The sequence below is a fragment of the Tenebrio molitor genome, chromosome 9 (assembly GCF_963966145.1).
Source record: "Tenebrio molitor chromosome 9, icTenMoli1.1, whole genome shotgun sequence".
NCBI lineage: Eukaryota > Metazoa > Arthropoda > Insecta > Coleoptera > Tenebrionidae > Tenebrio > Tenebrio molitor.
In genome coordinates, this window is record NC_091054.1 from 5,694,359 (window position 1) to 5,716,708 (window position 22,350).

Sequence of the window (22,350 nt, forward strand, 5' to 3'; positions counted from 1 at the left end):
CACAAAAAAAGTGACACATCTCAAAAACCCTCATTTTTCAGTAGAACGATTTTAATAGTATATTGGGATATAAGGTTAGGAAGTGCATTATAAGTAACAGAATCGAGAAAGAGTTTGAAAAATCGAGACGAAGGACGCACATAATGTACATTTTTATATCCGTGAACAGTAAATAATTGTTTAAAAATTTTTGTACAGTGTGAAAACATACTGTCCGCGTAAATTTGTGACGATGTTGACAAAAATTTCAAATTTTTGTGGCAAAAAAAAATTATAATGTTTTTCTTTTGTCATTCACCGGAAGAAAATCCTGATTTCGATTAATTTTAATTTGAATCGATTCAAGAGCAACATGTACACCTTTGATACATCTGCGTAATGAACTGAGAAGTGCAGTGCTACCTGAAAATTTCTAAATGATAAGCCGACCCTTATTAAGATTGTAAGCGCTGCAGTTTACATTAGGTTATTAAGACCCAAACTAACCGCGCGCTGCAGTTTGGTACTTGGGATTTTAAAACCTTCGATCCCCGCTGCAATTTGACATCGCCGGGGACAGCTTGGTCTTTGAGGGAATTTTGACATTGACAATTGTTTTAAAAAAATGACTACTTATATAAATAAACAATTATTTAATTATAACATTTTATTGAAAATCCACAAATAAATGGGGTTTTTTATTTAATTTTGATTAATCTATTTGAAAATGTAAAAACGACGTATAAATTTTGTTATTTACTTTTTTATCTTATCAAGATTGCCTGTTTTTTTTTCATATATTAACTATGTCAACAATTTTATAACTTTTGGTCTAGACGAACGTACCGTGAAATTATTTAAATTTATAATGAAAGTAGGCTACGACTTATAAATTAAATTGGTGACATCTTGATTTGAATTGTCAAAATGACGCTTCAAAATTCAATACAAAATATGAAACGACGTGTTAACAGTTGTATGGAACACCCGGCTTGTTAACTCGCCGTTTCATATTTTGAAGCGTCACTTTGACAATTCAAATCAAGTTGTCAACAGTGTTGCCAATCTAATTTAAAAGTCATAGCCTACTTTAATTATAAATTTAAATGATCCCACGGTACTTGTTTAAAAAAATTTTAACGTTTACAATTTTTTTGTGAAAAACATTTCTATAGTATTGCCGTTATAACTTTTTATCTGCTCCGCCCACTAAATTTGACCAATCAGAATCAAAGCCAGATTCAATCTGTACAACTTTTCATCACATTTGCCACGTAAAAAAGTTAAGGTTAGAATTTTGCTGTCAAGTCCACAATTATTGTTTTAGGTTCTAAAAAATAAAATGTCATTAAGACAATTCGAATGTCAGAAATTTTTACTGTGTAAATCAGATCGTCTTAACAACCTATTTGATTGGTAACTAAGAAAATGAAATGGGCGGGGCAGATAAAATGTTACGTTGTCCTTAGTATAGTAATGGATTCATTTTATTTGAATACATTTGAAATAACAAAGCTAGTTAGAAATCAACGTAATGATGTTACGCAAAAATGCAAATTTATGTATCTACGTCCAAAAAAAAAAAACAACGTGCATTAAACGAGTTTGCAGACTCACTCATTGAGTCATAGTTTTTTTAAATCTAAATAAGAAAACAAGCCCACGTTTCTGGTATTATTCATCTTCCAAATTAAAAATCTTTGAAAAAAAATCAAAAATCTACGCTTGACCATGCAAAAGTCGTCTTTGACCTTTCGGAATCTCTAGCAACGTTCAAGAATAGATAGATAAACGAAATGATGCAGATATGTGAAAAGCATTAAAAAATGCAATTAAAATGCAATAAAGAAAACATCAGACACGAATTGAGCTACTTATACAACAATGACCCACCATTAACTTTGTCGTTAAAAATGTCCCATATAACATACTCGTATTAGCACGTATTAAACAAATCATAAACTGATTGTACAAACAATCAAGTCATAAAGTGCTTTAATGTTTAAATTCATTGAATCTACTTGTACCGAATCATTTCTAACAGAACAAGATAACATTAAGTTACAATTTAATATTTGCACGAGTGACAATTACGTCTGTGACTTATGCAACGCAATGAATCATAACTTCGACATTTGTCAAAGTCAGAACAAAAATATCAGTACATACAAACCTTGACGTCTTTAATGCTCTTTCTCATTATAAAAAAGCTTCCGCTAGTTTATAAAACGAAAGATATTTTTAAATTTAATGGGAAATTTCGCATATACTTTGCTAAAGAACAAACAAGAATTTGATTCAGACCTTTCAACGACTACACCACTGATGTTAGGATTACCTACATTTACACACAATTAAGTTAAACAGTGAAAATTAAAGCAAATAATTAACACTAGATATTTAAGAGATAAAGATAAACCTGTCCCATTTAATGAGTGACAATTTTCGTTTATTTTCGCACATTCTCCACACATATTTTCCATACTTTCAATCGTTACGCGAAAAAATAGTAAGTATAATGCTTTCGAGAACTTTTCTGTGGCAGCTAATATTCAGTGAAGAAAAAAAATCTTGTCAGGGAAAGTAAAGAAAGTGTATTGCATCATCGACACACTTCAGACAATGCTTCAGGTGATTGCGAATTATGAAGTGACCTAATCGAACGAGTCGAAGATTAAAATCAAAACTCTTCCACAAGTACACTTTACTAGATCCGGTTTTATCCACTGGATATACGAAATACGAGTAGACGGAAGTTTACTTATACACAATCAATTGGTGGTCATTCCAACGATCGATATTCATTCATGTTTCTATTAGGTTTTATTGTGAACGACAAGATACTAATCAAATTAATTGAGAAGCTTTCAATTGATTTTTTTACATTTACGTTTACATATTTGTTTGCACAAGTGCTCTGCTTTGTTGATTTACAAGAAAACAAAATCAGCAGACAGAGAATTCACTTTCGTAACTTGGATAATTGTTCCTCAAGTTGCATCGTCGTTTATCAAAAACGCAATTGTTATCGTAGGATGTTACAGTACCTCTCATTTAATCACTTAATCAGTACAGTACAGTTGGTTGCAAAAAAAAAAAACTGGAACTGTCAGAAAAAAATTGACACGTATTTACAATTTTTCCATAGTGTGAAACATCCTTACGAGAGATATGGTCAAAATTCAGTGACATAAAATTACATATTTCATAGGTATTGTCAAGTAGACAATTAATTGACAAATGGACAAAACCAAATTTATGCCCACGTCAACAAGTGTCAAAAAATTGAGAAAAAAATGACAATTAATGTCATACAATATGATGATAGGTTATGGTATTTACGACTGTTTTACAATGGAGCATTTTCGATTGCATCAAAGAATGACCTTGACGACCAAAATTTATTGCTCGCGACTGTACATTAGAAAAATTATCGTTTCCCGTTTTTTTTTTGCAACCAACTGTACGTAGGTACAAGTGAATGTTTTTTTAACTTTTGTTATAACAGTCTTGGACGACTGTAGAGTTATTAATATAACACGAAATAAAAGCGAAAGAAAGATTATAAAGTCAAGTTTAACGCCGACTGTTCCAGAAAGAAAAAGCCGTTAAAAAATTATTATAAACACAAATAAAATAATCAAGTTAGGTCATATCAACAATTTTTAAGAAATTGATTGATTAACAATAATAAACGCACTTCTAATTATATCTTACACTTTTGTCTGCGTTCCAAGCATTTTTACCGTATTTTTACCGTGTTCCAGGAATACTCCTTAAAACAACCTGTTTGTTTTTAATACATATTGTGTTTTTACTAAACTTCCAGTACATTTTTAATTTGTTAATTTGTTTTATTCACTCTCTCGTGTGGACAACTTTTCTTATAGATGACATGACACTAAAACACTCTTTGTTACCGACAAGTTCTACACATCTCAGAGTCAGGGAAAGGAGTTACCTCAAACATCTCAGTAAGATTAAACAAAAATTCTTTTGTTACACATCTAGCAAACAATTATACAGAACGTTTTCAAAGGTGACAGTGGATAAAACCGGTTCTTTCGAATATTACGTGTCTAGGTGGCCTGGCAAGTGTAGATACTTGAAAGGTGTCTGTGGAGGTGCTGTAGGGAATTTTGATTTTTCGTTGAAATAGATTAATTCTTCAAATTCCCAATTTTATTCCGAAAATTACACAACGACATAAAATCTCATTAGAACCAACTTTTTCCTACAACTTGGTTTGAAATATTCAACACAAAGACCGTTTCAAATTTCGTTGTCAAATTTGACGTATACCGGAAGTCACGTGATGACTTTTGTCACTCAAATTTGACATTTTCTTTTAAATCTGAAAATGGAATTTGTGTTAAACATGTCGAAAAAAAGCGGTACTGATGAGATTTAATATTCATGTGCAAAATCTTTACTTACAACAAAATTCGAAAAAATCATTCGCACCTGTGTCATATTTTGAAAGTTGGCTTAAAATAGTTCTTTGAATAAAAAATATTGCAAGTTTAAGGTGTTTAAAGCTCTGACTTGCTCCTTCATACATTTTCTGTTCGCCCAGTTAGAACTTCAGTTTGGGAACTTTAATTTTTTGTTAAAACAGGTGAATTTCTCCACAAGTTTGTTTTAAAAATTATACTCTGGAATAAAATCACATTTGAATCAACTTTTTCCTATAACTTCTCTCGATATTCAACACAAACCTCATTTTCGGAATTTTATGTCAAATTTGACGTATTCCGGAGTCACGTGATAACTTTTGTTGGTCATTTTTTTAATCCTTAGAGAAACAGCGACCGTTGTCGTAGTGAAATTATTGCTAAATCAGTGAATACATATTTTTTCTTATGTAAGCACTGTATATTGAAACAGACGTCTGTGTAAGTATGATAAAACAAGATTCATTGAAATAGTTCATTCCCAGCAAATACAAAGGGAAGAAAGTCAGATTGATCATTTCACTCGTAAACATTTTAATTAACTGTCAATTGAAAATTAGAATCTAATTAAATAAAACTGCTTAGCAAACGAATGGAGAAACCACAACAGATGAATAATTAATTTCAAATTACTGCAAGTATTTAAGGATGAACTGGAGTAACATTGAAAAATGGCGAAATTTGCTTAAAATTGGTACAATCGTCCTTTCATCCAGTCTAAAGTACTGTGCCAAATTTAAAAAAATTTGGTCGAGAAATTTTAAAGTTATTACCTTTTTAAAGTTTCGGGATATTTTACACGTATTCTTATGAGAAATCGAGCAATGGTCGCATAAAAATTGATAAAAAACATATTTCAAAAAGGCCAATTTTTCTTAAATTTTTCACACATAAAGTATCGATATCGTAGAATTTTCTAATGAATTTACAAAAAAAGTTAGTCGAGGATTTTCCTTGTAATTGCTAATTATATGTGGAAAAACACGGTTTTTGAGGTTATGTATCTGTTTTAATTTCAATAAAAGTGAACAAAATGCATATAATTGACGTCGGTATGCAACATTACACTCATATGGCACGTTTTACTACAGTTACGTTAAGAACTTTAACAGAAATCAATGAAAATTGAAATTCAATGTGCTTCTGTTTACTTTCACGTACAGTCTTAGTCAAAAGATTGTAAAATCACATGTAAGTAATTATCTAAATATCAAGAAAATAAACACAAAACTTACTTGCAACTCATTACAATTCGTTTCCAAAAATTAAAAACTATTTTTTCAAATATTGATTTCTCGTAATAAACTTTTCATAGCATTATAAGAATTCCGCAACTTTTTGCTGAGATTGTTAGGTACTCCAGTTCATCCTTAAATATTAAAAACAACAATAACGACTCCACGTTTACGTCGAATAATGCGTTTTAATAAGAAAATTGTCTCTCAAAATAAAAGTAAAAGTAGCAAATTATGTTGAAACTTACCGAAGAGGCAAATGGTGCGCACACGCCATGATTTTGATGGATCAGGTCGAAATTAAATTTGTACTCTATTATTTAAAACACACCATCCATAAAGTTTGACGCGCCTGTACGACCAAATTGTTTGAAAACATTTTACGAAAAATTAAAACAAACGACGTTGCAAATACACTGACCGGCACAAAAAACGACTCATTATGATTTCTTTAATAAATGATCTTGAAATTATACATATTTGTGCTTATTTTTCTTTATTATAGTTAAATTGGGATATTTTCAAAGATCGGGAGTGCTATGGTCACCATGGCAACCGAATTGTTTTGTTTAAATTATTAGAAAATTTGCAATACTTCCATCTTGTGTTTTTGTCGGTTGATTTACGTGTTAAAAGATTTAATTTGACAATACGAGATACTAAATCAAAATGCTGTTCAAATTTTGGCAATTTTTCGTAACTTTTTTTTTTCTAAAAAATTACTTTTATTTTTTTTTTCATTAAAATTGTATTTGTTGTGTTTAATGTTTTGTTTGTCGGATATTCTTTGGCAAAAAATAACTTAAATAACACTTATCAATACAACATGATATAAAAAAAAATTTCTAAGACAATGAATTACTTAATTATATTAATAAAATTCAAAGTGAGTCGTTTTTTGTGCCGGTCAGTGTATTATGATAAATAACGACTTAGTTCTTCAAACCTTAATAACTAAATTAAGTTTATACAGGGTTATTCTAAATGATTGTAGTCGAAGTAGGCGTGAAAACTGAATGTAAAATTTATGACTTATATGACTCATCACCGCACCTTTCACCTAAAAAATGACAGTGACAGCGACACAACTGACAGTTCACATGAAAGCGGCAAATACGTAATAACATGGGCATGGCCTACTTCGACTACAATCATTTAGAATAACCCTGTATTAATAATTTTAGAAGTAGTCTATATTCGTTTCATTATCTCTACATTACGACTGGGTATAGCAAGAAGGATGTCTTGGATAAAAACAATTGAAAAAGGCACTATCAACACTATATTTCGAAAGAAAAAATCAAAATATTCTTCTTTTATTACCAAGCACTGCAAAACATTGTTTAATAATTTCCTGTAACTGACAGAAATTTTTACAAGGTTGCGGCTTCTGTAAATCCCCCAGTTTTCCAACAAAGTCTCGCAAAACAGACTCGGCGGCCTCCACTTCACCAGAAGACAGTTGCGAGATCAGCTCTTCGTCGACTTCGACCGCATCACCGTTAGGCAACACATCATACAAGCCCCAGTCGTTTTCGCAAGCCGGGCAAGCACAATCAAAATAATACTGACTTTGTAGTTGCTTCTGACGGTCAGTCCTCTTCATTAATGCGTGGTGGTAACTACAATTGGCCAAATTATTAAAGTGCAAACATTTCCTACATCTCTACCCGTAATTATCGAAACACTGCTCCCCTTTGTTGATGTCCTGAATCGCCCTGAGGACTATCGTGGATCCGTGGCAAAATCGAGTCACGTTAGGGCTACAAGAGTGATTCAACAAACTAAGAAACGCGAACGCGCCGCTCGCTATCTCTTCAGGTTCGTACACGCCGGCCGAATTTGGCGCCAGTTCGGTTATTTCGTGAAAATTTGAGGGACCGGTCTGCATATGCAACAGCAGAATCTCTTTAAAAACGCGCTCGAAGTTTTCGTTGCGGCCGTCGAAAAAATTTGTATGGTCTTTGACCAAGCCGAACATGAGGGCTGCGGCTACGGCCCTGTCGAATAGGTCTGACGATGAACGTTTGGAAGTGTTTGCGATTAAATTGTGAATTTCTTTGTACGAGTTTGACTGATACACATCCGAAACTTCGTTTTGTAAAAGTTCAATTTCAGAGTACTGCTCTCTAACTGAAAATGCGATTTTTAACGGCAACAATTTAAGCTTGTCTAATTCTAAATATTTGAGACTGGCTAGAATGGGACACTCGTACTTGTGGTAAGTTTCAAAAGCTCGCTCCTTGCAGCTTTCACTGCAATATAGCGCGTGGGTGCAGCTTTTGCAGGGGATTAAGTTGTAACACAAACTAATACATTCGTGGCAGTGATTTAGATCGTGACTGACTAAAAGTGAGGCGAAGGGCTGCTCTACTGCGAGAACCTCGCCGGCCTTGATGTCTCTCGACGCTACAATAAATCGGCCCCAGTCTTTTTCCTGCCGAATTTCTATACAATCACTAGCGCAATCTATTTTAGTGTTTTTACTTGTCACAGTTGGTACTGACTCGTAGGGACTTTTGGAAGCTTCGATATCAAGATTTTTTAAATTTTTCTCTCTGACAAACAATTTCGTCTTTAAGTGCTCAGGGTAATTATTTTCCAAGGCTCTGCCTATATCCTGAAGAACAAAATTTCAAATAAATCCATGCAATTAACTGACTCACCATCAAACACTCTTTGTGCAAGTTAACTTCAAACAACACTGCTGACCTGTTGGCATATGCTATACCCAAATTTGCACTGTTCTCTTCAGCATAACTGATACTTCTTGTATAGAGCTCCCATGCCTCTTTAACTTTTTTCACCTTGAACATGTCATTACCTTTCTCTCTCAGTTTCACGGCGGTTTCGTCGTTTTTGTTGTCGTCTTGAAAGACCGCGTGGAGATTCAAATCTTTCGTTAATTTTATGACGTAATCCACACGTTCAAAATTGCGTTCGAGCGCGCCAAATTTCTCTAAACATGGAGTCAGCTGATCACGTGCTCTCAAGGTCATGTACAGGCGCGTACGTTGTCTAGCCAAATTTGTTGGGTTAGGATGCGATTCTTCGCACATTTTCGCTTGTGAATGTCGACAGTGATTGTTATTTATTTCTGAAAAATATCTATAATTAAGTGTTAGGTAGTACAAATACACACAAAGTCCGAAACTCCAAAAATACTATACTTTCACAAGTAGGCCGGGAGGTGTGATGTGATACTCTTGACACGGCGGTTAATTTAAAATGAATGCCTCATCCTCATCTGTTGGATTTATTTATTCTGGTTTGTTGATATTTTGATAATAGTTATCAAATAAACCGCTAAGGTACAAAGTATGACGACAAAAATGAATAATTTGAAAAACTTACCGTTGAGAAGTCTCCCACTACGTAACGCTACATAATTCATGGAGTTGGTCGTTTCCAGCTTCTTTTTAACTGTACCACCATTACAAATCCTCGGGGTTATTTATAAAACAAATTAGGGACTTTATTAGCGACTCAAATAATCCGAAACTTAGTATCGATTAAAAAATACAAGGGAAAAAACAATTTGCTTAATTCGATCTCGATTATAAATTTTAAATGTGTATCTTAATTTTTTTATATTATTTCCGTTTAATCATGTCTTTTCTACCTAAAAAATTGGACTTATTTACACGACAAATTATAACCTCACTGGGTCACTTGTCAGAGAAACATAACCCTACTTTCCAAGTGCATTTGATTACGCAAAGTTCTTATTAAAAACGAACAGTTACAGCGGAACACCATTTACATAATGTTGAGTAAACAAAAAAAATAATAAAAAACGTCACCCGGAGGGAAATTGGATTATGGATTATATTATTTCAGGTGAAGAGTAATCAACAAAAACAGTTTACGTAACAGCTGCCAGCAGAAGATATCTTGGGTTTCAATTACTGTACAAATGTAATTATATATATTATATTATATAGTTATATTTCAGATAAGTTGAAAAAGTTACAAGTCACTCGAATAATCATAATCTTTGACAAGATAACTTATAAAGAGTCAGGATTGATAACTAAGAAATTCACTTTCTGACCTTTTAGATGCAAGTACACCAAATTACACTCACACAACCATCTTTTTATATACAGATATAACATTTTGGCAGAAAAAGTAACAAGAATTATTTGCAGTTTTATGGTAATATGGTTAAGTACTGTAAGAGCAAAAAATTAAAGCGATCAAGGATAGCTATGAAACAGAAAGTGCCTTGTCTTTGATTAAGAAATTTGTCATGCATTTGTGGAATCCTGAAATAGGTTATTTAAATAAACAATTATTGGTATTATTGCATTTTTTTTCCTGCAACTTACAGTGCACAAGCGCATTGTGGACCACAGAACACTTGTGGACTGTGTACTGTGTCAGCTATCCTTGATGGCTTTTTTTTGCTTTTACTGTACTTAATACCCTTAAAAGACAGAAGCAGTTAACAAACAGAATTCTATTTATCTTATTTCTGTAAGCTTTAAAACTGAATGTTTGTTATATCATATTTTGATTATAATGCATAGAAAATGCTCTCAAGGAAGAGTTAAATGTAATGTAAGTACATATTCCATATTTTAGAAGATTCTGATGCAGGAAAAAGTGAGATAGTTCAGTGATAGTTTGTAAAATATTTTCTGATATTAAAGCTGACAATAAGTTAAACAACAAACTGTAAGACCATATATTCCCTTATCTATTATTTAATGTTTGTGATTTTTGTATGATTTATTTTATTTAATTTGGGGTAAGGTTGGTTGCAAAAAACAGGGAACTGTCAGAATAAAATTAACACATTTTTACAGTTTTTTCATATAGCCGGAACGTTATAGATGTGGATTGGGGACTTCATTAAGTTGGCACTACCAGCAAAAGTAACTAGGCGGGCCAATAAGGTATTTGGAATTTATGACAGATCTCACTAACGTACAGTTCAATCATAAGTTTAAAGCGACCTTGAGTTTGACAATCCACATCCACAACGTTTTGACTATGCCTAGTGTGAAAACTTCTTATGAGAGATAGGTTAAAATTATGGTCAAAATTTAATGACATTTTTAGAAATGATTTGATAGGTATTGTCAAATAGAGAATTAATTGACAAATCGACAAAATCAAATTTACATTGGGAAAATTTTCATTTCCCGTTTTTTTTGCAACAACCTTACCACTAGATAAAATATCCAAAATTAATTAGCCGGCCGTGTGTTATTTACGTAAATTTTCTAATTGTGGGAGATTATTAGCCTCCTTTCAAATCAACGTTTTTTTGCATTTGCTTATCATTTACACATAGCACAAGAAATGGAGGAAAAACGTTGGGGTGTAAAAATTTGCAAAGAAAACGCAAAACAAATAATTGTTGCCCACAGAAAAATCCCCATCATTCCGTTCAACCCAGCAATAGACGGGTTAAAGTTACCAAGACAAATCCCAGTTCAACAAGACGATACCCCAGTGTCATCATTAGATCTAACATAAATGATGAATTTCCTATTACAATTAGTAATTGTATTCCCACTACAGAAGAAAGGATAAAAGCTCAGTTTTAATTTTATGATGATTGTTTTATTCTTGCAACTTAAGTGAAGATGAGAGTGATCATGGTGATGGTAATCCACCCAATCACGAAGAACACAATGGACGAATGAATGAAGAAACTCCCAACGTCCCACCCTCGCTGAAAAAAATATCTAGGAAATTATAATGATATAATTGTAAAATAAAATTGTATTATGTAGGTACCTATGTAATTATTGTAAAATAAATTTCAAAATAAAACCAATAAAAATGTTATTGAGTTTTACTTAGGTGAGTATGGGAGGCTGGTTTTTAAAGATTAATTTTCTAACAGGAGCACAAAATCTGGTTAGGTAGGTAATTGCAACTTTGGTCAATTATGGTAAGTATTAAAAAGAGGTTTTATTTGCCTTTATCTTATCAGTATCAAAGAATTTATACTATCACAAAAAATACAAGGGAAAAAAACAGTTGCATAATTCGATCTCGATTAAAAATTTTAAATTTGTATCTTAATTATTTCCGTTTAATCATGTTTTGTTCTATAACTAATAAGTGATAAAAGTGGGCTTATTTACACAACAAATTATAACCTCACTGGGTCACTTGCAATTATGGTACTATGGCCACCTTGTCATTCGCGTAAAGTGTAAATAAACCTTTAGGAACCGTAACTCCACTTTCGATTCTTGTCATTTTGACATGCATATTGTTATTCTGCCAATCAATTTAAACTCAGAATTTCCAAAAATCCGACATGAATGAACAAAATTAGAGCAGTCGTATATAGATAACCTGAGGTAAACTTTCTGTGTAGTAGAAAATGACAAAGTAATTTCGAGTTTTTACCAACCAAAAAATACCAATCATAATCAAGACGGTACCTAATCATAATGACAATAAAGTATGGATTACAATTTTTTTTTTGAAATGACACAATGACGGCTAAAATTTTTTGGCCGCCATAGTAACTGTATTTTTTTGTCTTTGAAATGTGAGATTTATGTTGTATTCAAGTTTCCAATTCAAATATATTTTTTTATAGTATACTAATATCTATCTGAACACTGTTAATTATTTTATTAACAAAAATTAATTCAATAACTTAATAAGTTGGTAATATCATGTCCTGTAACTTCCGATGTGATCAGAGAATGTGACCTAATTACCGACATTCTTCGTACTTACATTGGGGTGTAAAAACGAAAATATGTTACCTACTCTGTGAGAATTTCATATTCATATTCAAATTATTAAATATAGCAAGCAATGAGAAGTTTCATTCTTTGATCTCTTATCCGGATTATCCACGTTGCTACATTTTGAAGAAAGAAAACGAAAATTATTGACTAGCATTTTTAAATGAATAAAATCAAGTTAATCACGTGATCGAAGTGCCAACGACAAGTGATGCAATCTCCTTAATTAAACGACATTTCTTCGTGTTGGCGGTAGAGTGAAAGTGTTGGTGGTGGGTTTACTGCAAATTATTGTTGAATTCTGAATGTTTTTCAATGAAATAACGGCGCGAAAACAATAATGTCAATGTTCTGGGTAACTGAGATGTAGTGGTAACTGGTAGTATAGTCCAATTTTTACCCTTTTGCGATGACGTCATTATCTAGTAACTTTACGTATGTTTGAGCTAGGATCAGAAACAAACTTGAATTGATCATAAATAACTATAAATGTGTCAAATTTGTTGACAATTGCTTCGAAAGGTTATGTTTGTAATCAATGTAATAAGTGAAAGAAATTAAAAATTGTCAAATTGACAGGAGCATAAAATAACCTCAAAGTGACCATCAATAAATAAACGTACCTTTTTTTTTGTTTTTTTCTGTTTTTGTCGTTTCAATAAAGAGAAAGCAAGGAAGGAAATCGTGACGTCATCTCAAAAGGGTAAAAATTGGACTAGAAGTAAATCTACGGTTCCTGTTGTCGTGGTGAACAGTTTGTTAGTCTCTGTTAGTTAAAGAAGCTAAGTTGTACCTACTTGTATCAACTCTTGGTCTATAACTCTACAGTACCTACCTAATAAGTAAATTTTTTGTTATTCTTGCAGTTTTAATCCGGCATTATTGAATTGATACAAGATTACAAGACAAATTCTTCAGGAAAGTTTTCAGTGATTTATATAAATCGAGTAAACCCTGAGTGTTGTCTAGTTAATTAAATCCAGCCATTCATGTTCTCTTCATATAGGTCGTAAAGTTGCTGAAGTACAAGCATTGATGACATTTCAAATTCACTTAAATGTATGTAATATTTATTTTTTGCACCAGCGATGAAACTAAATATCAAGCCAGTGTTGTTGGTTGGTGTTGGGGTAGTTACATAATTTTCAAGTCTGCTCGAAATGTTAATAATGTTATCAACTTATCAGTTCGAAAAAGTACTTTGACCTTTTTATGAATGCAAGTCCACTTGATTCGATACAAAATATTTTTGTAATTTGGCCACAGCAAAAATTTGTCGCTGGCAATTTTAAGTTCGAAGTTTTCAGACTTAGTTAAAAATATTATACAGGGTTATTATGAATGTTTCTAACATCTAGTTGGCGTAACGGTGCACCTAAGTACAGGCGCACAGCCACCTACGATGTTCGAAATATTTATAATGACCCTGTATTTTTTGTCTAGTCTAGCTAGACTATGGCGTCGCGATTTTTTTGTTTCTAGTTGTGTAAATTAAACCTGTACCACAGCATAATTTTCGACGAGTGGGAAGGGCTTCCGATTATTATTCACTGTGCATATTTATATAAAAAAGATTCATTCAAAACATCTGACAAACTCATATGAAACATGTATAGGAAGTTATGGATAATTGTACATTTAAAAAGTATGATTTGTGTAATGAAGGGGTTCGTTGCACAGCGAGCACATGACTACGTCGAAAGATAAGCAAACTGGTAAAGCATGTACAACATCAGGGAACCGTTCTTTTGTTTCCAAGCAAATCATAACAATAGGACAGCAATTTTTGAGTGAGAGTCAACTCCGAAAGCGGTTCTCTTGATTCCAGCTCGTGCACGATTTCGATATATCTGGGTATTCCTCTCAGAGCAATTTCCACCGTGGCTTGTTTCAATAGCATCACGAATCTTAGATCTTCCGCTTTTCGCACATAGTAAGGCTCCAGATCGTGCTGAGGCCAATTTTCTTCGCAAGCTCTACAGTTGCAAAAGAATTTAAACTTATTCTTGAGACGTTTTCTGCGGTCTTCTCGTGGAAGGTCGACGTAGTAAGGTCTGGAAAGAATTACGTGGCTACGTCACTCCTGACTGAGATTGTAAAAGGTTAAAATTGATTTTGGTCTAGGATAAAACGCAATCCTACATTCCCTCAAGTGAAAAACCTACCCGTAAGTTATGAACAATTCTTGCCCTTTTGGGATAGTTCTCACGGCCCTTATAACACGCTTGATCCCATGATGGTGGACAAAAACGTTGGGACAGCAAGCATGACGCATCAAGCTACAAAATGTATACAAAGCGCAAGCCACGATTTCCGTTTTGTAGTTTAGCCACTGTTGGTCAACTTCTCCTGATTCTGGATTTCTCTTAATCGGATACATTTCGTCGATCCCAGCACCGTCGACCATACAGATGCGCACATTCCTCATCAGAAGGTCTTTAAACTTGTCTTCAGCTTGGTCCTCAGTTTGGGAAAATCTATTCGTGTAAGTCTTGAGCAGATAGAACATGACTGCCGCTGCCACAGCTGTGGTAAGCACCTCAGCTTTGACGTTCTTGTTGTAAAGACCCCCTTCCAATCTGTACAAATCCGGCGCGTCGTTCTCGTCGCTGATCAAAAGCGCCAATTTGACGGCCAACACGCAAGCTTTGTGCTTGCCGCAGACGTTTTTCAAAGACATCAAGATGCGACACTCGTGCTGGTGGTACCTGGCAAAAGCGCGCTCTCTGCACGCCACGCTGCAGTAAACGCTTTGACAGCAGAACTCGCAAGACAAGCCGTTGTAGCAGAGCTGGAAGCACTCGTGACAGTGATAGCATTCCGCGGCTTGCACGGCGAAGACGGGAGGTTCCTCCACACAGATCACTTCCCCCACGTGGATGTCTTTCGTTGCGTATACTCTTCGGCGGTTGGTTTCGTCCAACATGACCTCGACGCTCCTGCTGGCAGTTGGATACTTGGAGCTTCTGTGTTCTTCGGGGATCTCAGGTGTTGGTTGGTAGAAGCTATAAACTGGACTCTTTGGGATTTCTTTCGACAGGATTTTATCGCGACGTTCCAGGACGCTTCTTCTCAACTGTTGAGGGTATTTGTGAGCGAAGGCGCGAGTGATGTCCTGGAACAATCATTTATTATTTTACAAGGTTTCCAAAGGATTCTAAACAGTGTGGGCCCAGAAGATACTCAAGGAACAGTAAAAAAAAAATAAAGATGACTTTGTATAACAGTGGCAAAACCACGTCAGCAAAACGCCCAATCTCCAATAAAAACAAGAACACCACAGTTTGTTAATTTTTTTTTGGCTCTTTTTACCGGGACAAAAACGTTCCTCACCATCAGAGCTTCCTCGAACAAATCAAGTTTGGCCAAAGCGGCCGACCTGTTGGCATAAGCCATCCCTAACATCTCTTCACTTTCGGCTTTCATGATACTCCTGGTGTACAGCTCCAAAGCTGCAGCAGGCTGCCCAGTAACAAGCAAATGATCAGCTTTGTCCCTGTGCTTCTTGGCCTTCTTATCGTTCTTCACGTCCTTTGTGTACTTATCCTGCATCAAATCGTACCGCATCATACTGTCGTAGATAAAATTAACTTGATCCGCGCACGTTTTCTTCTCGTGGAACTCCTGCACGAAGGCTTCGGAACTGCCGTGGTCCTTTCTTATGCAAGAGAGCAATTCCCTTTGAAACTGGACGAAAGTTGAGATCTTGTTGGAACGCTTGGTCTTTTTGGGGCGGCGCGGCACGGCAGTACTAGGCCCCGCGGAAGTACTAGGCTCTTCGAGAGCAGCAGGTTCCGGAGAACTAGGAGCATCTGGGGAATCACTACGATCTGCGGAGGGAAAAACTAGAGGGACATTCTCTGGAGAACTCAGTTCTGCTGTGCTTGGTTCTGAAGAAGGACTCGGCTTTTGTGGGCTTGGATCGGCCATTTTTTTCTCCCAACTGGACCAGTACAAAAAAAAAAACACAACACGTGCACGAGTCGCGAAAGGAGGCAAGTTCGAAAGACAATACTGTTGCCACCAGAACATGCGCTCTCAGCGAGGTGAGCAAGTGGGAAACTTGGAAAAAATTGGAAATGAAATTTATGGCGTCCGGGAGAGGGCACTGCGTGTGTCGCTCCGGGTTACAATCGAGTTTTTCATATCAATGGAGGTTTTAATTCGCGGTTATCGATTGGGGCCTCAGTCGTCGACAAAATGTCACACTATGTTACACCGTTCGTTGTTCTCAATATTGGCTCAGAAATGGTGTTTGTCGTTGCTCAAAGACTTCAAGCTCAAAATGTCGCCCTCGACCGTACTAATTTAGGTGATCCACAAAAATCGCTTTAAATGCACTGCAATTGCACGAGGCGCTTCAGACATGCAAAAGACACCCTAGTTTTAAGCTGTTCATCTGATGATAAGAAAATCCACTAAACGACTTTTTTCACCAAAATTTTCCATTTTTCCTTTGACGGGAAGGAGGTTTAGTAGCAGATCTAGTGGGCGTTTAATTGATCGTGAACATCTGCAGCGCCGCCGCTTCCGCAAACTCTCACATCCACAAGACATGACATCAAACTCAATTGCAAGTAAGCTTTATTAGAAAAGTACAAACATCAAAACTGAACACACGAAAACAAGTTAAAATAATTACAAAACAGGACACAAACATAAGAGTTGTCATTGAGCTATTTATAAAGATCGTATACAATATTATATTATGTAATATATAATGTAATATGTATATACAATATAAGTTGCAATCAATTTAATGATTAGGTTATCAATCTTTTGTTGCCAAGCACGTCGTAGCAATGCTGGAGTATTTTCTGCTGGAATGTCAAAGTAGGATTCGGTTCAAATCCTTCCAACTCCTTCAATGTTTCGATTTTCTTAGGAATCGTCCTTTTAGCAAGAGTCACGTTGCAACCTTTTATGGCAAATAAGAACATTATGTCTTCTTTGGACGAAGTCGAGTAAACGTCCTCTTCTAGCTGGGGCCAATTTCCTTCGCAAGCTTGACATTTACATCTGAAGCCGTATTGGGTGAAGAGACGATGTTGACGTGATGCTTTAGGAGTTTCGGTGTAAACGGCACTGAAAAACGACACATTACTCTTAAATGGTTTCTTCACCACAGGAAAATACGAAATAATGCGCAACTAAGTTATGCAAATGTTGTTTAAAAAAACTACTTTCGTAGATACCATCAACTATGACATCAACTATGAACATTTAAAATTTGCATTAGTATCACAAAACAATTTAAAAAAATTCTGTCTCGACAACAATGCAAACTTGCTGCCTGAAAACAGTATTTTACAGTTTCTTGATTGTTTTAACTTTTTAATATTCTAGCATGTGTTTTATCATTATTGCTTGCTTTCTAGGCATTTTTTTCATTTTCAGAAATTATTTTTTGATAGTGTTTCACGATTACTTTTAGTCTCTTTAGGTATTCACCAATTGGATGACAATTCTAGTTTATCAGTTTTTTAATCTTGCATCAAACATTTATTTTCCAAAACAGACTCAAGAGTAAAAACCATAAATAAAAAATCTAGAAGAAAATGATCAACAATCAATATTTATATCATTTTTGAAAGAAGCTGAGAACTTCTAAGAGATTTTAATTTGGTCATTGCTAGTCAATTTCGGAACAAATTTTATCGACATCTCTTCATCTTTCTCTCGAATTTGTCATTATCTTATTTTTATTTTTGTCCCTTTTTTTCTACCCCTTCGATTTTTCTAGATTATGTCGTTCACTTCTTTCCAATAAAGTATCCTTTTATTTTGTTTTTCACCCTGTCAGTTTACCAAATTTAAAGCTTTTATATTTTTTAGCCATTTTTATTCTTTCTTCTAACTTATCGCCATTTTGTGTAAATATGTTCCCTTTAAAAACTGTCATATTTACCAAACATCACTCTAGATTTAGTTACCCAGAAGAATTTACTTCCAAAAATGAGTACAATTTTTCTTCATTTCCTGTAGAAAAAAATACAGACCTAATGTTTCAGATTTCATCACTCAATTAACAAAAAACTTATTCTGTCATGGCATATTGTTAACAATGTTAACGATACCTAAAACAGTCAATACCCGCTTGTGACAGTTCTATACTTTATAAATTTATTAGCAGGTGCTGCACTACAGTCACTTTATTATTGATTTATTTGCAGGTTCGTTTCAACCTTAATAACACATCTCTCATGTATCTACAGTGACAACAAAATAATTCAAAAATAGTTATACTTTTCCCATGAATTTGCAGTTTCATTCACGAGGGCGTAACCCGAGTTAATCAAACAAATGAGTGAAAAAAGAGACTTTCATAACGTGTTGTACCACGCTATTTTTTGCATATCGATGTAAGTTGAGAAATTTGGCCTAAAAGGATTTATGAAATAGTTAATTGTACAACTAGTTATGAAAGTCATACTTTTTTTCACGAATTTGCAGGTTGATTAACGAGGGCGTAGCCCGAGTTAATTAAGCAAATAAGTGAAAAAAAGAGATTTTCATAACGTGTTGTACACACTATTTTTTTACATATCGAGAAAAGTTGAGAAAAAATTTGGTCTAACAAGATTTATGAAAAATTACAACAAAAACAATAGGTATGCTTTGACAATCATCTCCAAAGAGATGGAATAAAATGATACAAAAAAGTACTACTTTCATTACGATTTTGCGTGTAAAAAAGTGCCACTTTCATTACTGACCTGACCTGACCGGACCTGACCTGACCTGACCTGATTTGACTTTTAACTTTTTGTTTAACTAAATGTTCACCTTGCACAAACAAATGATGAAAACTTTCAAAACAACAGCAATTACAAAAACAATTTGATCGTCGGAGACTTACCCAAAAGAGACAAAACACTCCTGTCCCTTCTTTATAGTCCTAAACGCCCTCATGACCCTCTTCAACCCATGATTTTGGATAAATATATTCGGGCAGCAAGCATGCCTGAATGATTCATAAAAAGGAAAAACTGCACAAGCCACAGTTTCCAGCAACATTCGGCTAAGACCATCCGTTTCAGACGGGTACAATTCCTCAATCCCGCTCGCGTGAACGAAACTAACACGTATAAATGATACCAACTGATCTTTCAAATCTTTGTCAGCTTTCTTATCCTTGGTTTTAAATTTGTCAGTATGCTTTCTGAACAAATAAAATATGAAAGCTGTTGTCACCGTCGTTGGTAAGATCTCGTTGTCTTTCATAGCAACCCGGTCTATATTTTGTTTTAACTTCGCCAGTCCGTCATTTCTTTCGTGAAGGTTTTCAAGCGCCATTCTCACTGCCAAAAGGAAATATGCTCTAGAGCCAATTAACTTTTTCAGTGACAGTAAAATCGGACATAGGTACTGGTGGTATCCGGGCAAATCTTCTTCTTTGCAAGCCTCGCTGCAGTATAGAGCTTGGGTGCACATGTTGCAAGGTATTGGGTTGTAACATAATTTGAAACAACGATGGCAGTGGTTCAAATTGGCTTGTGCTATCACTGCAGTAAGTGCCGGTTCCACTGCGATCACTTCTCCTATTTGAATGTCTTTGGTGGCATAAACACAACGTCTTGACCCTACCGTCCTGACTTCCACAGAATCGCTGGCACATGGTTCTGTGCGATGCTTCCGAGGGATCTCTGGAGGATCCTCACAGTATATTCTTGTAGTCCGAGATGCTCGGAACAGTTCACGCGCCTTAGTCTTCCTCAGTTTCAGCGAAGCACGTAGTTCCTCCGGACAGTTGTTAGCAAAAGCTCTGTCAATGTCCTGATAAAAAAAAACGACTCGTAGGTAGTTGCATTCTTGTTGTTTTTGCGCTTACTTACAGCTATACAGTCTTCATATTGTTCCAGCTTGAATAAAACAGCTGACCTGTGAGCATATGCTGACGCTACCCATTTGTCAGACTCTGCTTTCGTCAGGGCCACAGTGAAAGCTCGTAGAGCTTTATTGAACATCCCCTTGCTGAAAATGTCCTTACCGTTTTTCCAAAACTTCTCCGCTTCGTCGTCATTCTTCTTGTCTACTTCGTACGTCTTTTCCAACATATTATATGTTTTCAATTTGTCATAAACGCAACTCACAAGTTCAAAATGACGCGGTTTTTTCTTCAGCTTCTTCACGAATTTCTCCGCTCCATTTGAAGACTCTTGGTTCAGACAATCGCTAAATTGACTCTGCAAAACTCCAAGATTTGGTCGACTCATTCTTTTACTTTTTGGTTAATTCAGCCTGGTTTAATCTAACCAATTCCAACTCGTCCAAACGTTAAAATGTCGATACAAAAAACTACACAAAACACAACTAGTTTGGGAAGAAACAGAAGCATTGAAAACCAGCGCACTTCACGATTGTCTCTGATTGGTAGCGCGAGCGCAAGCGCTTCAATTTTAATTTTTTGAACAGTATCAAAGTTTTTTCAAAATTGTTTTTGATGAAAGTATTCAAATTTTTTTGCAAACAGAGAAGACAGGTACCTGTTTCAGGGCGCATTGTAAAGTTGTTCTTCTTCCGCCAGAGGGCGCCCCACCTTTAGCTACTGTGACAGTTCAATTCAAATAAATGCAGAAATTTCTGAATTCTATTAAAAAAAATACACTGAAAACACTGTAACGTTGAAGCACCAAAGCCAAAGAGTCTGAATTTGAGCTTGGTTCAAACCAGTTCAGATTGTGGGATTAATGCAGCAATTGTTGCAGTTCTTGACGAAATCATCTCCGTCCTTGTATCAAAACAGCTCATGACCGAGTTGATGAAACCGCAAGCAACCTACAGCCACGATGCCGTCCGAGACATCATCGAGGATGTGACCCAGTCGTCGATGATGCGTTTGGATTCCACCAGCATGAACAAGCTGTGGGACCTGATAACGATGGTGTTCAAATGGCAGGTGACGATTTCCGAAGACGTGATCGCAATCACCCTCCGCCACCTGTACGAGATCGAGAACTACGTGACGAACCCCGAGACCCAGCTCCAGCTGCACAAAGTGCAGAATCTGGTGGAGAACTTCAACAAGATCCTGTCGGCAAAAGAGAAGAAAGAGCTGCGGGACGACATCTTGTACTGGCTGAAAGACAGCAACGTGCGAGTTTCGCTGCTGCTGCGCATGGGGTTGCAGAACATGGACGGGATCTTCATCACGGACAATCTGGATCCCACGGCCGCGAAGATGCTGAAGAATCTGGGGGAGAATATCTACTCGGTTACGCAGAACGGGAGGATCTTGGAGAAGAATTGCAACAAACCGGAACCGGAAGTGAACGAGTTGCAGTTGTTTGTGGATCAGATTCTGGGGGAGAGGAAGATGAGTTCGGGGACTGACAATAGGAAGTTTTTGCGCTTGGATATCGATAATCAGAATGTCAATAATAATGAAGAAGGGTCGAAAATTGTTTTTGATAATATCGATGTTAACACCGAGGATCATAAAATGCACGAGATGATGAACGATATGGCTGTGACTGATAAAGAAGATGGGTCTTTGAAAGATGATCTTCTGGAGATGATCGGAGGTGAAGACTTGAATAACGACTAAATTTTGATTATTGTTATGCCCTATGTAAAAGAGTATTAATAAATCTTATTTAAATAAAGCGAGATTTTTTATTATTTGCGAAAACAAGAGTTACAACATTTTCTAAGACAAAAAACTACCTAGTGACAACTCTTTTCTCAAATATTTTTCGGATTATTAGTGGGAATCAGCGGAAATTCAAAATCTTTCAGTAGTTCATCTAATTACCAGTGTCACCAACCCTTTATATTTGTCAAATATAATTAATTTTCCTTGTTTTTGAACTTTTTTTTTATGTAAGATTTAAAACAGGGGCAACTTTTGTCGCACTCGTTTGCTTTATAGCACTCCTCGCTGTGCTCCTCGTGCTCTAAAAACGCGTAAAAACGAATTTTTAATCTTGCCATTCTTCAGAAAGATACCAGAAAGTG

General features: G+C 35.4%; 4 protein-coding genes and 1 long non-coding RNA gene across 9 annotated transcripts; 2 read left to right on the plus strand and 3 right to left on the minus strand.

Annotated features, from left to right (window-relative positions):
* Window positions 1-6,932: 6,932 nt before the first annotated feature.
* LOC138138030 (SET and MYND domain-containing protein 4-like) lies at window positions 6,933-9,360 on the minus strand. Of its 4 annotated transcripts, none has more exons than XM_069057713.1 (5): window positions 9,023-9,354; window positions 8,839-8,974; window positions 8,335-8,765; window positions 7,339-8,288; window positions 6,933-7,290 (listed from the first exon to the last, which is right to left on the minus strand). In XM_069057713.1, the coding sequence occupies exons 3-5, from the start codon at window positions 8,725-8,727 to the stop codon at window positions 6,969-6,971; spliced, it is 1,665 nt and encodes a 554-aa protein (XP_068913814.1). In that variant the 5' UTR covers window positions 8,728-8,765; window positions 8,839-8,974; window positions 9,023-9,354; the 3' UTR covers window positions 6,933-6,968. The 4 variants fall into 4 exon arrangements, with proteins under 4 accessions (XP_068913814.1, XP_068913813.1, XP_068913815.1 ...); XM_069057712.1 differs by having other exon boundaries at window positions 8,335-8,776; XM_069057714.1 differs by having other exon boundaries at window positions 8,823-8,974.
* Window positions 9,327-9,971, plus strand: LOC138138031 (uncharacterized). Its single transcript, XR_011161947.1, has 2 exons — window positions 9,327-9,436; window positions 9,509-9,971. It is a non-coding gene; the product is annotated as an uncharacterized lncRNA (long non-coding RNA).
* A 4,154-nt stretch (window positions 9,972-14,125) lies between these two features.
* Window positions 14,126-16,323, minus strand: LOC138138538 (SET and MYND domain-containing protein 4-like). Its single transcript, XM_069058515.1, has 3 exons — window positions 15,727-16,323; window positions 14,559-15,508; window positions 14,126-14,447 (listed from the first exon to the last, which is right to left on the minus strand). Exons 1-3 carry the CDS (start codon window positions 16,321-16,323, stop codon window positions 14,126-14,128), a joined length of 1,869 nt encoding a protein of 622 aa, XP_068914616.1.
* On the plus strand, window positions 15,718-21,998 carry OSCP1 (Organic solute carrier partner 1). 2 transcript variants are annotated; one of them, XM_069057717.1, is made up of 2 exons: window positions 15,718-16,705; window positions 21,102-21,998. In XM_069057717.1, exons 1-2 carry the CDS (start codon window positions 16,594-16,596, stop codon window positions 21,938-21,940), a joined length of 951 nt encoding a protein of 316 aa, XP_068913818.1. In that variant the 5' UTR covers window positions 15,718-16,593; the 3' UTR covers window positions 21,941-21,998. The 2 variants fall into 2 exon arrangements, with proteins under 2 accessions (XP_068913818.1, XP_068913817.1); XM_069057716.1 differs by lacking the exon at window positions 15,718-16,705 and adding an exon at window positions 16,725-16,970.
* On the minus strand, window positions 16,961-20,909 carry LOC138138032 (SET and MYND domain-containing protein 4-like). Its single transcript, XM_069057715.1, has 3 exons — window positions 20,229-20,909; window positions 19,253-20,169; window positions 16,961-17,478 (listed from the first exon to the last, which is right to left on the minus strand). The coding sequence occupies exons 1-3, from the start codon at window positions 20,607-20,609 to the stop codon at window positions 17,157-17,159; spliced, it is 1,620 nt and encodes a 539-aa protein (XP_068913816.1). The 5' UTR covers window positions 20,610-20,909; the 3' UTR covers window positions 16,961-17,156.
* Window positions 21,999-22,350: the final 352 nt, after the last annotated feature.

Excerpts from the sequence above, each read along its gene's own strand:
- LOC138138032 (XM_069057715.1), bottom strand. The coding sequence starts at position 20,609 with ATGAGTCGACCAAATCTTGGAGTTTTGCAGAGTCAATTTAGCGATTGT. Across the intron at positions 20,170-20,228 it reads AATATGAAGACTGTATAGCT|GACATTGACAGAGCTTTTGC; the intron begins GTAAGTAAGCGC and ends TTTTTTTATCAG. Across the intron at positions 17,479-19,252 it reads GAGTGTTTTGTCTCTTTTGG|TGCCGTTTACACCGAAACTC; the intron begins GTAAGTCTCCGA and ends GTCGTTTTTCAG.
- LOC138138538 (XM_069058515.1), bottom strand. The coding sequence starts at position 16,323 with ATGGCCGATCCAAGCCCACAAAAGCCGAGTCCTTCTTCAGAACCAAGC. Across the intron at positions 15,509-15,726 it reads TGTTCGAGGAAGCTCTGATG|GACATCACTCGCGCCTTCGC; the intron begins GTGAGGAACGTT and ends TGATTGTTCCAG. Across the intron at positions 14,448-14,558 it reads GAATTGTTCATAACTTACGG|ACCTTACTACGTCGACCTTC; the intron begins GTAGGTTTTTCA and ends AATTCTTTCCAG.
- OSCP1 (XM_069057716.1), top strand. The coding sequence starts at position 16,796 with ATGATAAGAAAATCCACTAAACGACTTTTTTCACCAAAATTTTCCATT. Across the intron at positions 16,971-21,101 it reads GACATCAAACTCAATTGCAA|TTCTTGACGAAATCATCTCC; the intron begins GTAAGCTTTATT and ends CAATTGTTGCAG.
- LOC138138030 (XM_069057711.1), bottom strand. The coding sequence starts at position 9,062 with ATGAATTATGTAGCGTTACGTAGTGGGAGACTTCTCAACG. Across the intron at positions 8,766-9,022 it reads TAGTGGGAGACTTCTCAACG|AAATAAATAACAATCACTGT; the intron begins GTAAGTTTTTCA and ends GATATTTTTCAG. Across the intron at positions 8,289-8,334 it reads TGCACAAAGAGTGTTTGATG|GATATAGGCAGAGCCTTGGA; the intron begins GTGAGTCAGTTA and ends TTTGTTCTTCAG.